The sequence below is a fragment of the Malurus melanocephalus genome, unplaced genomic scaffold, assembly GCF_030028575.1.
Source record: "Malurus melanocephalus ecotype Western Australia unplaced genomic scaffold, MMel_1.1 scaffold_78, whole genome shotgun sequence".
Taxonomy (NCBI): domain Eukaryota; kingdom Metazoa; phylum Chordata; class Aves; order Passeriformes; family Maluridae; genus Malurus; species Malurus melanocephalus.
The window spans coordinates 1,866,946-1,879,322 of record NW_026623310.1 but is presented as its reverse complement, the minus strand read 5'-3'; the positions used below and the strand labels follow the sequence as shown (position 1 = coordinate 1,879,322).

General features: G+C 39.9%; 1 protein-coding gene across 7 annotated transcripts in view; it reads right to left on the bottom strand.

Annotated features, from left to right (window-relative positions):
- Positions 1–12,377, bottom strand: part of LOC130574289 (phosphatidylinositol 3,4,5-trisphosphate 3-phosphatase TPTE2-like) — a 37,138-nt gene that overhangs the window by 22,565 nt on the left and 2,196 nt on the right. For 6 of the 7 annotated variants that reach the window (XR_008965417.1, XR_008965418.1, XM_057367428.1 and 3 more), the window contains exons 3-13: positions 11,678–11,755; positions 9,494–9,541; positions 8,623–8,781; positions 8,096–8,215; positions 5,275–5,374; positions 4,392–4,455; positions 3,807–3,871; positions 3,170–3,230; positions 2,840–2,921; positions 2,669–2,757; positions 88–149 (exon numbers count right to left, since the gene is read on the bottom strand). Coding sequence is in view for 5 of the 7 variants with exons in the window: in XM_057367428.1 (XP_057223411.1) it covers positions 88–149; positions 2,669–2,757; positions 2,840–2,921; positions 3,170–3,230; positions 3,807–3,871; positions 4,392–4,455; positions 5,275–5,374; positions 8,096–8,215; positions 8,623–8,781; positions 9,494–9,541; positions 11,678–11,755 (928 nt within the window). In the remaining 2 variants the exon portion in view is untranslated. The remainder of the gene's footprint in view (positions 1–87; positions 150–2,668; positions 2,758–2,839; positions 2,922–3,169; positions 3,231–3,806; positions 3,872–4,391; positions 4,456–5,274; positions 5,375–8,095; positions 8,216–8,622; positions 8,782–9,493; positions 9,542–11,677; positions 11,756–12,377) is intronic. The other variant, XM_057367427.1, reaches the window with a different exon arrangement.

Sequence of the window (12,377 nt, the reverse complement as noted above, 5' to 3'; positions counted from 1 at the left end):
GAGTATGAGGGCATTTCACCAATTCAGTAGATCTTAAAAGGGCATTTTGAATAGTAAACAAATCAAAAAATAAACAGCAGTTTTTACCTTTGCACTCTCAAACTGGTCACTATCTATGAGCCAGGTACAGACCATTGTTCCAGTCCTGCCTGTATTAGACATACAATGGAAGTTGAATTACAGCAGGTCAAAAATATTTGGAATTATTTTTGTTGGGATTATTTTTGTTGAAGTCATCTCCTGCTTCCTCATCTATATCAAGAGTTAAGTGACAGTCAAATACCTGTATTTCTGAGAAGAATGAGTTAAAGACAGAATACTATAATTTGTCATCTTGTTCCTTGTCCCCACATTTTCATGACTAGATACACTTAGGCAGGTGGTCAGTATCTGCATACTCCATTCAGCAGGGAATAGAACCACTCTACTAAATGAGGCTATAAACTGGCACTTCCCAATGCTGTACAAGTCTCAAAAGTTGTTTCTCTGCCCCAGTTGTTTTCCCACACTAAGAAGCCATCAACTCTGCTAGCATGAAGATGTCTATATAGTTTCAGTTTTTAATTTAAAATCTCAGACATCAAGTCACCCTCCCTACACTTGTTCTTCATGCCGATTTTGACCTGCARGTAGTTTCAACATTCAGTTTTGCAAAACCTTTTAAAGAAGAGCTCCACCTGGGGGCAACTATTTAATGTTAAGTAACCACCTACTTTAAGCCAAGTATTGGCAGTAGAAACAGTGGATGGCTAAAGATGTGGCAGATGTTTGGCAGGGAAATTTGGCTTACTTGCAGTTATTTATGGATTTCAATAGCTCCCACACTACTCTTGGTTGCAGACAGCACCTGCAGCTTAGCTCATACATTTGGTAGCTTTCACTATCTTGTTTCCATAAAGCTTCATTGTACCCTAACACCTAACACTATGCGTCTCTTGATTTAAGATCCAGCAGTACCTAGAACATTCTAGGGGGGCAAGGTTATGGAGCAGATATTCTTGAGTGGTATCACACAACACACAGACAAGCAGGGGATCAGGCCCAGCTATAAACCCAATATGGGTTTATAAAGGGCAGGTCCTGCTCAATCAACATGAATTCCTTCTATGAGATGGTGGTCCACTCAATGAATGAGGGAAAGGCTGTGGTTATTGTCTACTTGGGTTTTAGTAAAGCCTTTGACACCATTTCCCACAGTGTTCTCCTGGAGAAACTGGCTGCTCRTGTCTTAGACAGGCGCACTCTTCACTAGGTAAAAACTTGTCTGGATGCCCAAGCCCAGAGAGTGGTGGTGAATGGAGTTAGCTTCAGTTGGTAGCTGGTCACCAGTGGTGTTTCCAGGGCTCGGTGTTGGGACCAGTTCCATTTAATGTCTTTACTAACAACCTGAACAAGGGAATTAAGTGCATCCTCCACCAGTTTGAAGAGGACACCAAGCTGGGTGGGAATGTTGATCTGCTGGAGGGCAGGAGGGCTCTGCAGAAGGATCTGGACAGCCTGGATCAATGGGCCAAGACCAACTGCATGAGGTTCAATAAAGTGAAGGRCTGGGACCTGCACTTGCGTCACAGTAATCCCAGGCCCTACAGGCTCAGGAAAAGCTGTCTGAAAAGCAGTCCACTAGAAATGGACATTAGTGTGCTGGCTGACAGCAGYTGAACATGAGCTAGAGTGTGCTCAGGTGGTCAAGAACGCCAATGACATCCTGGCCTGTATCAGCAATAGTGGCTAGCAGGACCAGCGCAGTGATTGTCCCTCTCTGCTTGTCACTGGAGAGGCTGTATCTTGAATCCTGCATTAAGTTTTGGGCCCCTCACTGAAATAAAGACATTGAGATGCTGGGGTGTGTCCAGAGAAGGGCAACAGAGCTGGGGAAGGGTCTGGAGCACAACTCTTACAAGGAGCACCTGAGAGAGCAGGGAGCATTTAGAGAAAAAGAGGCTCAGATAAGACCTTTTTGCCATAAAGAGGTGGGGTCAGTTTCTTCCATCAAGTAACAAGCAATAGGAAGAGAAGAAATGGCCTCATGTTGCCCCAAGGAAGATTGAGATCGGATGTTAAGAAAAATTACATCTCCAACTGGGTTGCACTGGCATGGGTTGCCCTGGGAAGTGGTTGAATCACCCCTCCTGGAGGTATTTAGATGTAAAGATGTGGCATTGAAAGACAGGCTTTAGTGGTAGACCTGGTAGTACTGGATTAATGGTTGAACTTGATCTTAGAAGTCTTTTTCCAACCTAAACAACAGATTGTTAGAGCTATATTACAATGCAGAATATTCAGCATGGGTGACTGGCTACCAAAAGCCAAAGCAACAGCCTAACACTTTTAAACATAGCAGTTTCAGTAGCCCCCTATCCCCAGTCTCTCCTGGTGGACTCCTGTCCCAGCTGCCAGAACACCAGAAAGTTATAGAAGAACATTTTCAGAGACACAATGACAGCTTAGATTAAGAACCAGTTTAGACTACCTAAAAATGGGGTTGTGCAATACTAAACACAAAGTACTATATTCTTGCTAGTCATCACRGTGTCTTCAGAATTTATCAAGTTACACTGTAAAACCATCTCACAGTATGGTTTAAGGCCACACTCATATGAAAGGAAATATAAGAATAACAAAGAAGTATGAACTGCAGCATACACAGATTACACATAAGATATCCTACCTTTGCCTCCTTTACAGTGAATTGCTATGACGTTCTTCTCATCTTGACTCATCCATTCACGGACATTGGCAGTGAACTTCAGCATGTCCCTAAATAAGAGGAAGATCAATGGATCAAAGCAAATGACTACATAGAACTATTACAATGTATGTATTTCTTGACAAGACTCACTGCAGTGCTGGGACATTGTGGTCATCAATGAAGATCCTTTCCACCCTGTAGTGAAAGTACTTGGGATCATAGCCTTTTTCACCTATAGAAAAAGATCTGAAGTTATGCCAGGAAGGGAGAAGCATTGTAACGAAGTGGCTCGTAACACACAAATACTGGTCTGAGCATATACTAGTGTCTAAAATACAGTAGTGTTAATAGAAAGATCAAAGTGAAAAAAACTGAGGTAACTTGGCTAAAGCATGCTTAGCTTCTGGTTTCACAAATTTCACTTGTAAATTAAATTGTATCTCAAATATTTCTTTATAGTCAGCAGCCAAACATACTTACTGCAGAGATTGTAGACTTTATAGTGGTCTGGATGTTTAGTGTCCAAAAATCTTGCAACTTCCTAAGCAATAATGAGTTCAGAGTAGTTAGTGCKCTACTCTTTATTTCCACTGCCACCTCAACCTCTCCACCCCCCAGCTGGGATCAGCAACTGCATTCATGAACAGCCCTTGGACAGCAGGCCTTTCAAGCCCAACAGCTCAGGTTCTTGTCTAGAACAAAAGTACTACTGCAGCTATCTTTCTACCCCTATATATATTTCTACAATATCAGGAAGCATAGCTCTGAAAAGGACATTACGTAGGCAGACCTTTTAAACAACTTTATTTATGAATAGACCATATCACTATTACAAGCCTGGGACAGAACTCCCTTTGCTCTTCAAAGCATTCCCAAAGAACAGGAGCATCAAAGCACTGGTGTGTCCATACTATGAGATATAACCGACTAGGATTAGCTGAGGCACTATAACATAGACTGTGTAGCACAGTCTATGTTATAGTGGACATCATCAGTCACCCCAACCTGCAAAGGCAGCAGAACTAGGACTGACATGATCTAGTCACATGTAAATTAGTGGGAACCTATAAAAGAAACAGGTTTCAGAAACAGTGAACTTGGTAGATAAGATTTTTACCTTAATGGGGTTTCTGTAGAAAGACTGCTTCCCAGAAGATGGAAATGACATTGCAATAATTCGATCTGTTGAGAAGACAGTAACCACAAGTAACAGAAGGAAGCCCCTCACACATAAGAACTTCATGACTGAGAAACATCCTTATGAAATACCTTATTCCTACCTTAATTATAAGAACAATCTACCCATTTCTGGGAGATTTTCCTCCACATTTAGCACAGCTAGAGCAAGACAAATAATCCTTCCCAAAGCATCAACCCCCATCAAGCATCAGTCTCCACAGAATCAGAGGCAAACATGCTGTAACTCAATAGTTTCCCAGCACTAGTTCCCTATGCCTCAGATAAATTTCTATCATTATGTACAGCATGTGCAACTCTCCCAGAAGGCTAATTCTGGAGAACAGTGTCAGCCAGGAATCCATATTTCAAAATCCCCCAGAAAAGGAGTAGGCCTGGTTTGACTTCATACCTAAATTTCATTAGTCTAAAACATTGTCTGCATTTCATGACAAGCTCTTATTAACTGAAAAAGAAGTCTTCACAGGATGTAACATGCTGCAAAGTGACATTTGTTTCCACAAACCAGTAATATAAGTGAGATCCAGGTCAAAGCCATCTTTCATATAACGCCTTTTGTTTTCAGAGACCTGACCAAAAAACAAAGTAAGAGTTAAWCTTCCTCAAAAATGCCAAACATCACCAAGTGTTGCCTGTTACTAGGAAAATTCAACCATCTAGACTCTCAAGTTAAGCTTGCATAGCAGAGCCTCATTTTGCTACAGCTTACCTAGAGTAACATTTATTCTATTTCCTTGTAAGTAGAAGCTCTGTRTAGAATTTTTACCCTGAATTATCAAAGTTTATTCTTGTGAAAAGAACACTGTGGATTCTTTGCATACTGCAGSACGAATCTGACATTGTTATTTGAGTGTTTGGAGACTGAGGGGAAAAAAATGGTGTTAAGGGTACCATAACCAAGACTGCTTATTCCTGAGCAATAGGACATACTTGAAGCTTAAAGTACCACGTTAATGACCCTGATGAGAATAAGAGGCATTTACAGTGGATAGGGCTTCAATGGCTAGATTGCTTTGTTTGCACCCAAAATAAAGCATCAGACACATTAGAACTCCCACCTTCCCCCATGTGAGGGAAAACATGTATGTACCACCTAAGCTAGAAATGTGCAGTTGGGACAGTAATGTTGCAATCACTTTGATACACCGGCCTTTCAGGTCAAGCTGCTGCTTATGTGAGCAACAATGAGAATGACAAGACTTTACTGAAGATGAAGGCAAAGTTCCAGTGCCCTGTTAGGGACACTGAACAGATGTGCTCCTTGGGCAATACTATCAATTGCAGACTAATAGGCCATGATCAGCCCTGCTACTTACTACTGATGCTGCCTGGAGAAAGAGAGCTGGAAACAGTAGTAGTAGCCTAGATATGTTAAGAGGCTGACTTACCATCCTCCTGGTCACCACTTCAAGTTGCTTCTTTTGTGAAGCCAGACGAAATACTCTTATCAAGATGACAATTCTCAGAACTCGGAGGAAAATAACCATTCTAGATGACAGAAACACCATGAAAGAAAAGAGACACAATTAAACTTAGAGGTAAGGGTTAAAGCTATTTAAAAGGTGCTTCACAGTCTAAAACTCTGTTTCATATATTGAACTAGGACTTCTCAAGCTGATTTTGGAACAAATACTATACCTGAAGAATATCATGGGTTAACTGTTAAGGAGTTTTTGTAAGCATAAGTTCTGAAGAGCTAACAGAACTAGGAAATCCCCTACTTGCTCAGACTTCCACAGGCACCTCTGGCTAGAAAGTAACAAATTCCAATAACATTACCCATGTTATTATCGCCAAAGTTTTGTTCCTTTAAGGTTATTCTCAATTATATATTTAARTGTATGTAGCCACCTGGAAAATGACTGAAAAGAAGCTAGACAGGCTAAGTACATAATTGCTTGATTAAGAAACCTGAGAACAGATCAGTATATATCCTGTGTTTAATCATTCAAGCAACCTGAACAATTGGTTTGGTTTGAGGAACTTTGGACTACTGTTGAACTTTGAAGCAGCAAAGAAGTTTAGATGAGCGGTTCTATCAAAACAGTGGAACGGGAACAACTATTTTCCCACACTCCTGGGGACAAGGGCAAACTAACACTGATTTAATTCCTTAAGGWGGTATGTGAGCATACATTTTAAGCAGCACACGCATATTCTAGGTTTCAACCCACTTATGTAAAAATGCTGGTGAACACCAACATGAAGGGAGAGAAACCTCCAGTTAAACACAGTCTGGAGGAAAGTTTCAGTTTTACCCTGAGCTTCTTCCTAATTCAGTATCACTCTCCCGTTTTCAAAACAGAACTTCCTAGGAGCTAGCAATAAATGAGATGAACCAATACCAGGGTAAAAACCCCATAACCCCTCTCCCAACTCTGAGAAGCCACTCTTCAAGATAAAAGCAGTTTGCATTCTGCCCTTAAGGAAGTCAGCCAGTTAAGCATTAGCTCCCAGACTGATATCCAACTCTCATTCCTCAATGTCCTTTTTATAGGTCAGACTTCAAGGAAACAGTTAACTCATCCCTAAACACATCCAGCTAGACCAGAAACAGAAACCACACTCCTCCATCAGGGCATATTACCTCTATGAACTGTCACTGAAATATCACTTGTTACACAAAAGCTCTCATCCACATAAAAGCTGCTCAAATTCTAATTATTCTGAGGTGTATCAAATGCTTTAAGACTACTGTTTTCTTCTTGAAGAAGGACTGAGGAAAAAAGTGACAAACCCATATAAGGCTACTGGAAATTAGTTGGATTTTGTGGACACTACTGGTGTGTTAGGTGGGAAGATAACCTCATCTCACAATTTGGGATTTGGTCAAATCTGAGGTATTATCTACAATCAGGTAGTAATATTTTGGTCAGAACACAACTTAAGAGAGCCTTTAACAAGAGAAGCTTTACAGAGGGCCAAAAAAACTGAATGGGTAAGATCATAGGCCCCAGATGAGTGTCTTCTGAGAGTGGCAGTGTGAAGTCCCCTTTAYGTAAGCCAAAAACCTATTCTAAACTCCTATCAATTTCAACAAGTCAGAATACAAGAAATTTACACATACAGATCTACATCCAGATGGACCAATGTAGGATCAGGCCTACTACTAGCATAGCCTAGCAAAGATAGCAGTGCAAATTACCCTGTCACAGTGCTCCTTTCTCCTCTCTTTAATCCCCTTCAATTCATCCCCTGGATACTGCTATAAGATGAAAGCTGTTTTAGAAAAATGTGGCCAAAGAAATGGGAAGTCATAATTAAAAACTTAGATAAATGTCTAACACAACCTAGAAGGAAACAGCCTTTTATTAATAAGGCTGCAAAAGCTATTCCTTTGACAGTTTTACTTTTTGAAACCCAGTTTCAGCTAGCACTTTAACAGAAAACAAGTATTCAAATGTTTGTTCAACTCTGGATTCTCCAATAACTGAGCTTTTTCGTTTCTTCCAGAATAACATTCTCCTCCTATGCCCATTAGTCAGCTGAATTTGGGAGAGGGTGTGATTTTWAATTTTTTTTTTAAGAACTCAACATTTCCCTGGTTGATGCAAGAAAGTTTCTCTAAGTCAAATCTAGGGCAGATAACCTGTGAGATRTATCCATTTCTGATGGATACAGAACTACAACTTTAAGATGAGTATACCTATCAAGCTACTGAAATCAGAAGTTRATAAGACTTGAAGTCGCTTATGCACACAAATAGCATGTGTTTTCTCCACAAAGCATGCCTGAAAAATCCAGCATATATTACCATGGGGCTTTTGGGAAAGCAAAGTGAAGGAAACAAGACAGTTTGGCWACTCTTTTTATTTCAAGATCCATTAGATGGAGATCCTATGTCTGTTGGCTGTTCCATTTGCTATTGTAATCCAACTTTTCTTTATGACCTTCTTTAGACCCTCCTCTCTATCAGAGCTGCTGCACACCTTTTCCCCAAAAAGTGCTTGAGTCAGAGCACTCGATAGCCTCACTTTTGGTTACCCCAACTAGGATGTTCAGATCACCTCTGCCTTTGAGGCAGGGACAGCCTATAGCACAACCACAGACCAAAGTCAAGGGTCTATCCTTCACTGGTCTGTACTGTGACACTATCACAGTCACATTTGTGATCTTGGACACACTTGCTAGCTTAGAGGTGCCCAAGAAAATTCTTAGAAGATAATCAAGAAAAGAGCTCACACTTACCAGCTGCCATACCACTCTTACCTTGGTATCTCCTCTGCTGCRTCAAGGTCAAAGATGGAGTACATCAAATTAATTAAGAGAGTGCCCACCACTATACACGCATCCAAAATATTCAGTTTAGATTGGAAATAGCTCCTGAAGCTGAAACCAAGGAGAGTTTTAGACAGATGCCAATATAGGCAGCAAAGAGTGAACTGTATCTTCAGGAAGAGAGCCATCATACAGAGATACTGCTAGAAACAAGCTCTCCTGCAGTAGGTCTTAACACTAAGCACTGAAGTCTCACTAAGAAAACAATCTTACATCTGATTTACATATGTAAGTTATGGTAAAGCTGATGTAGTTTCCATATGCTCACTTATACTGAAAACATAGAAGGGTTCTATAGAAGGGTAACTACCAAACATACACAGCCAAGAAAAGACATGGTTATTRCTTCTGAACAGAAAAGTAGCCTAAATCATGTCCATATAGTTCAAGTTTGAAGTTTTACTTCCTTCCTAGCTTGAAGACTTGCCCCATGGTCTTAATTTTTGTCCAGGTCTTACCCTTCAACAAATACCCTCAGGAGAACATCGACGAGAAAGAAGAGTGCTATTGCCAAGGAAATAGCTTCGGGAATCTCTGAACTCTTCTTTTCCTCACTGATAGCCAGATCCAGAATCACAACTACAATGTCCACAATGATAAGTACAACTCCAAATACTCTGCAAAGAGAAAAATACAAGTTTGAGAGGCAGGAATAAATGATTTATCAACTGAATAGCATAAGCCCRGATTGTTAAACTGCTCCAGCAAGAGTGTGCTCTCTTACACAGATTGAGGCTTGCTTAATTAGAAGCTGAGGGTTTCCAATTGCATTTTCAAGCAATATGCACAGAGAACATCATCTGTGTAGAACCATACACCTACCTCAGACACAGCTTTAGCTTTAATTTACAATTCCACAGCTACCAAGAAGCAGTGCAAGCCTGAATGCTTCAAGGCATACAAGTATCATTGCTGTTTTCTTCTTACTCAACTTCCCTCCCGCTCATGACTTAATATAGTCCCTTAAAAATAACTGTCTCTAACTGCTTGCCTTGTTCCAGCACCTGGACTACACACAGCTGACCAACTGTTTGTTCAAAGGCTACCAGCCAAGAATAAGCCATTGAAGAGGTTTTATCCAAGTCAACAACATTTATAGTTCTGACTTTTAGCTTTCCTTGGAGATTGTAGTAATACCTGTTTAAGACTTTTTTTTCAATCCTAGTACTTTTTTTTTAAGTTCCCTTTTCTGGGGATGACAAGGGATTCAGTACTTTTCAGTACTTTTCAGGCTGGAGTTACTGATGCTTATGGAGCTCTCCAAGTTCTTACATCATAAACGAGGACTATTTTTACCTTGTCAGCATTATTGCAAGCACAAACTTTTACCTGAATCCAAATGACATCACAAATGGGGAGATTTTTCTCCTAGTTGCACTGCAAGAGAACAGAATTGACATCCAGATAAGTGACATTTTACCACAGATATTAGCCACAAGGGCACTGTTATATTCTTTTGTTCACATTCTTTTGGATTTAGTATTCTGTATAGTAATGATTTCTCTAAAATCAGATTAATCAGTTGCATTCACAAAATAATAAGAGAGTACTTGAAAACAATGCTTTGATCACTTGACAGAATAAGTATTTATCAGTTTCCACACCCTARAAATACAGCAGTATGAACTTATTCATAARATCATTCAGTGTCACAATTCCAGTGACACTTGAACTGTCTTACTAAGCTGTAAGAAGTGAGTTTATATAACAGCTATCGGTCAAGAGGAAGATCAGAAGATTAACATCTCTTATCTTGTCCAATATATTAGTTTATTGCATCAGACCATTTTTTCCTGCAGACCCAAAATGAGGAGCCCTTGTTAACAGATCCCATGCCTTTGGAGTAGAGGAATACAAATCCCACTTCTACTTTTAAAAGGAGACATCAATTTGGCTCTCAGATTGAAAATCCAAATATCCTTTAAGAAAAAGTGTTTCTGAAGCTAAATTCTTGCAGTTGTGAGAGTTATCWTCAAGCCTGGCAGGATTACAGCTCCTGTTTCCAGTTACAATACATATTGTTGCCTCTTTAGTATGCTTGAAGCCCTCTGGTTTAGAACAAAGCTTTTATGTAACTCTCTTGCTGGCTGGAAGTCTCTCTAGGTTACACCAAGAACTAAGGTAGAAGGTTTTTGGTGTAGAACCTGCAAACCTCAAGTTCTGACAGTCTGAAAAACAGACTGTCAGTCTGTTAAGTAATCCCAAGCTCACTTAACYACTGTAAGCACCAAGTCTTTTTTAGACACTTAAAAGAACACACCTTTTTCAAGCATATCGCTAACAGTAAGACTTACCATAAGTCACCAGACAAAAAGTACTGATAGATTTATTTTACACTGTTACAAGAAGTTTTTGTCAGCTCAGAAATGCATGTTGCACTCCAGTGATCCTGTCCAAGATACTTGTTTTCTCTAGGACAACTTAAGCATTGCATTTCACTTGGTGTACTTCAATAACTCAGTTTAAGACAAGGCTAGATACCTTTAAAATGCTGAGGCAGCATCTTGCTGGGGTTACTGAATTAACAGACACTTTTCATTATGAGATTCTTACTCTAAACTAAGGTACAAGGTCTAACCAGTCAACATTTGCATTCTTAAGCTGGAAGGAAATATTCGGGTTGTACTCATTTTTCCTTTGGAAGTCAAGGATATAATACCATGTCTTCTTCTGAAGGCAGCTTAATATATAGAAGGTTTGCCTGGTATTTATGAATGTCAGATATCTAAGAAAACTGCAGTAATGACACTAATTGTTTGTTGGTCTATATCTTTGTTCAGTCAATCCTACAACTGTAGTACAGACACCAAGACTTCAGCTTCCATAGTCTATGGACAAGTACCACTACTAGGTACACTACAGACTCCAATTTTGCCTACCAACATCTTCAATCAATTGAAGCAAACATGGCACATTTGATTACATAATTAGTTTAAAGCTTTTGTGAAATACATTTGTAAATTTCAACTTCTGAAATCTAGAAAAACATGCTGTTATGTAGAATAACTGAGATAACAGGCTTAGGCTTGCTACTCTTGAGTTACAGGACTTGCCACTGTCTTGACTAAGTTTGCTATAAGAGTAACATGAGCTAAACGCTGCCAGGAAATAACTACTTCAAGAAAAGAGATAACTACTATCAAGTCYGGACAACTTAGTCTTGATGAGGGCCACAATGTTTATTATTATCCCCACATACTGATTCACCTCATTTTCTTACCAGAACTTGTTCTTCTGTGCTCTTGTAGACTCATTCCTTTGGGAAAACTTAATCAATGCAGTTTGCACTACCCATTTTCCATACTATGATGGACTTGTTTTCTTGTGTTCATCTCTAGAGGCATAAAGAGGCTTCCTTAACTTACTAGTCTTCACTATGTACTAGAAGAATGTCAATATCAAGCATTTCACTGGGCTTCTCTTTACTTAAGCAAGCCATCTGCCTTCTTATTTTGGCTCAGCAGGTTCCACTTCTGGAGGTAAGCAAAGGAATTCAGTATACCATTAGCTTACTTGGTACAGGTGTCTGGTCCATTATCTTCATCACGACCATTATCAATCTTCACTGTGGCCTCTTCTGCTGTTGGAGAGCTGACAAAGGAACAATATAAGTCACACACTGATAAAGATGTCAGCTCTGCATATTGCTATGCTTAGTTGTTTAAAAAAAAAAAAAAAAAATTAACTGTCAAGTGAGCAGTGAGCAGCAGCCTGAGACAGAGCACAGGCCCAGTACCAGGGGAAGAAAGACCTCCCCTATGTTAGCACAGCTGAACTCCTTGGCTTCTTGCTGATCTATTATTCTCCATTAACAGCCTATTTCTCAAAAGTTTTCCCTTTCCCCTCTCAAAAGATACAGATGTGTTCAGCAGTAGGATAAAGGCCTTTGAAGCAGAGTGTCCACATGACTGCTAAGGACTCMACAGTCCAGGCTCTAGAAGTGCCAGAAACATACATATGCAAAATGGCTTCAGACAATCTAAGTGACATTGATGCTGTTTCAGCAAACTTCTTGTCYGGAAAATTAATGTTTTCACCAGGAAAAGCCATAGCACAGAGATGTTTTTGTACAGAGCAGGATACCAGACCGGAAACTGGAAGACCAGAGCCACAGCTGAGCTAGTGCTAGAACAGCAGTTTTTTGGGGTAGTGGCTGCTTGCCATAACTTTCTTAAAATGGTCTCTTTCGATCCAGTTTTTCGTTTGGTTTTTG